Genomic DNA, 2,267 nt, shown 5'->3' on the forward strand with positions numbered 1-2,267 from the left:
GAGAAACTCATACTTCAAGGAATATTGGATAGAGTTCTCAGAAGGATACTGCTTTAGCTGTGGGGAATAATTAGCCCATGATTAAATACTGCTCTGGTACTGCCTAACAAGTATTAATAGCAAGACCCAAAAGGATCACACCATTTTCAAGTAACTGTGTCTCATAACAAAGCTCAAAAATATTTATGGGAACACAAAAATATCTAGCACAACACAAAATCAAAATGTCTATCATTTAATTACAAAATACCAGGTACACTGGGAAACAAAAATAGAACACATGATGACAAGAAAAATCAATTAAAACCAAACCAGACCACAATGGGATACCACTTCACACCTATCAGAATAGCTAGAATCAAAGAGTAGATGACAAGTGTTGACAAGGATGTGAAGATATTGGAACCCTCATACACTGTTGGAGAAAATGTAAAATGGTGCAGCCACTTTGGAAAACAGTTTGGCAGTTCATCAAATGATTAAACGTAGAGTTACCATAGGACCCAGCAGTTCTACTCCTGGGTATATACCCAAGAGAAATCAAAGCAGATATCCGTGCAAGACTTTGGACATTAATGATTATAGCAGCTCTTATTCATAATAACCAAAAAGTGGAAACAACCAAATGTGGATAAATAAAATGTGATAGATCCATAAAATGGAAAATTATTCAGCTATTAAAAAGGAATGAAATACTAATACTAATACATGTCACAAGATGGATGAACCCTGAAAACATGCTAAGTGAAAGGTTACAAAAGACCATGTATTGTATGATTTCAGTAACATGAAACTCCAGATGGGAAATCTATAGAGACAGAAAGTAGACTAGTGATTCCTTGAGGTTGAGACGGGGATAGGGTGATAAGGAATGATAGCTAATGGGTCTGAGGTTTCTTTTTAAGGTGATTAAAAATGTTCTGGGGTTGGGTCATCGCTGCCCTTTGTCGTGGGGTCATTTTTGGCACCAAGGCCACAGCACTCAGGATGAATGTAATTCAGATTGTTCGTGACCACTGGGTACATATACTTGTGCCCATGGGGTTTGTCCTTGGATGTTATCTAGACAGAAAGAATGATGAAAAGCTGACTGCCTTCCGGAACAAGAGTTTATTGTTTAAAAGGGAATTGAGACCCAATGAAGAAGTCACCTGGAAGTAAAGGCCCCCATGACTGAATTACAGAATGTTCACATTTTAAAAATTAGGAGAGAAATAAAAACACATTCATTATTTAAGAAAAAAAAAGTTCTGAAGTTAACATGGCGATGCTTCTACATATCTAAATATACTAAAAACCATATAATTATACAATTAAATAGATAATTGTATGGTGTGTGAATTCTACTTCAATAAAGCTCTTTTTAAAAAACCAACCCAGAGGGGCGCCTGGGTGGCTCAGTCGGTTAAGCGTCTGCCTTCGGCTCAGGTCATGATCCCAGGGTCCTGGGATCGAGTCCCACATCGGGCTCCCTGCTCGGCGGGAAGCCTGCTTCTCCCTCTCCCTCTCCCACTCCCCCTGCTTGTGTTCCCTCTCTCGCTGTGTCTCTCTCTGTCAAATAAAAAAAATCTTTAAAAAAAAAAAAAAAAAAAAAAAAAACCAACCCAGAATGGGCACAAACATTACTAGGAAACAAGTGCATTAAAACAGTCATTATAAGAGGGTAGAAAGATGGCAGAGGAGTAGGGGACCCTAATTTTGTCTGGTCCCTGGAATTCAGCTAGAGAGTTATCAAATCATTCTGAACACCTGCAAAACCAACCAGAGATTTGAGAAAAGAATTGCTACAATTCTACAAATAAAAAACGACCACTGTTTGCAAGGTAGGAGGTGTGGAGACGTGAATCCAAGGTGATATACTGGCAGATAAACCGTGGGTGGAGAGGGCCTCCATAAGCCAGGTACTGGAAAGTGTTATAACCAGTAGAGGGTAAAATCGGAACTTTTAGAAGTTTGCCTGAAAGGTGCTGAGGAGACAAAATAGGACAGAATCCCAGGTGGAACAGCATGGTCTCAGGATTTCAGGGTCACAAAAAAAAAAGAAGGGTGCCTGAGTGTGGCAGAGTTCCCAAGCATTGGAGTTCGGGAAGCTGGTTGCAAACAGTGAGCCCAGGCACCAATTTTCTGCTTGGTGTTGCCATAAACCATGAACTACTGCATGCTTAGGCCACTGCTATCTGAGCAGGGGCCCCAGCAAGAGGCAGAACTACAGCAATAACCCCCTTCCTGCCCCTGGAGGAGTGGCCCAGGTGCATACCCCAGGAGTC

The 2,267-nt window shown here is 40.8% G+C and overlaps 1 protein-coding gene across 1 annotated transcript; it reads left to right on the forward strand.

The window, feature by feature from the left end:
• The first annotated feature begins 957 nt into the window (after positions 1-957).
• Positions 958-1,231, forward strand: LOC123324840 (NADH dehydrogenase [ubiquinone] 1 beta subcomplex subunit 1). The gene has a single exon (XM_044914887.1). The coding sequence runs from the start codon at positions 988-990 to the stop codon at positions 1,159-1,161; it is 174 nt and encodes a 57-aa protein (XP_044770822.1). The 5' UTR covers positions 958-987; the 3' UTR covers positions 1,162-1,231.
• Positions 1,232-2,267: the final 1,036 nt, after the last annotated feature.

Source organism: Neomonachus schauinslandi, chromosome 5 (genome assembly GCF_002201575.2).
Source record: "Neomonachus schauinslandi chromosome 5, ASM220157v2, whole genome shotgun sequence".
In the NCBI taxonomy this organism is placed as follows: domain Eukaryota; kingdom Metazoa; phylum Chordata; class Mammalia; order Carnivora; family Phocidae; genus Neomonachus; species Neomonachus schauinslandi.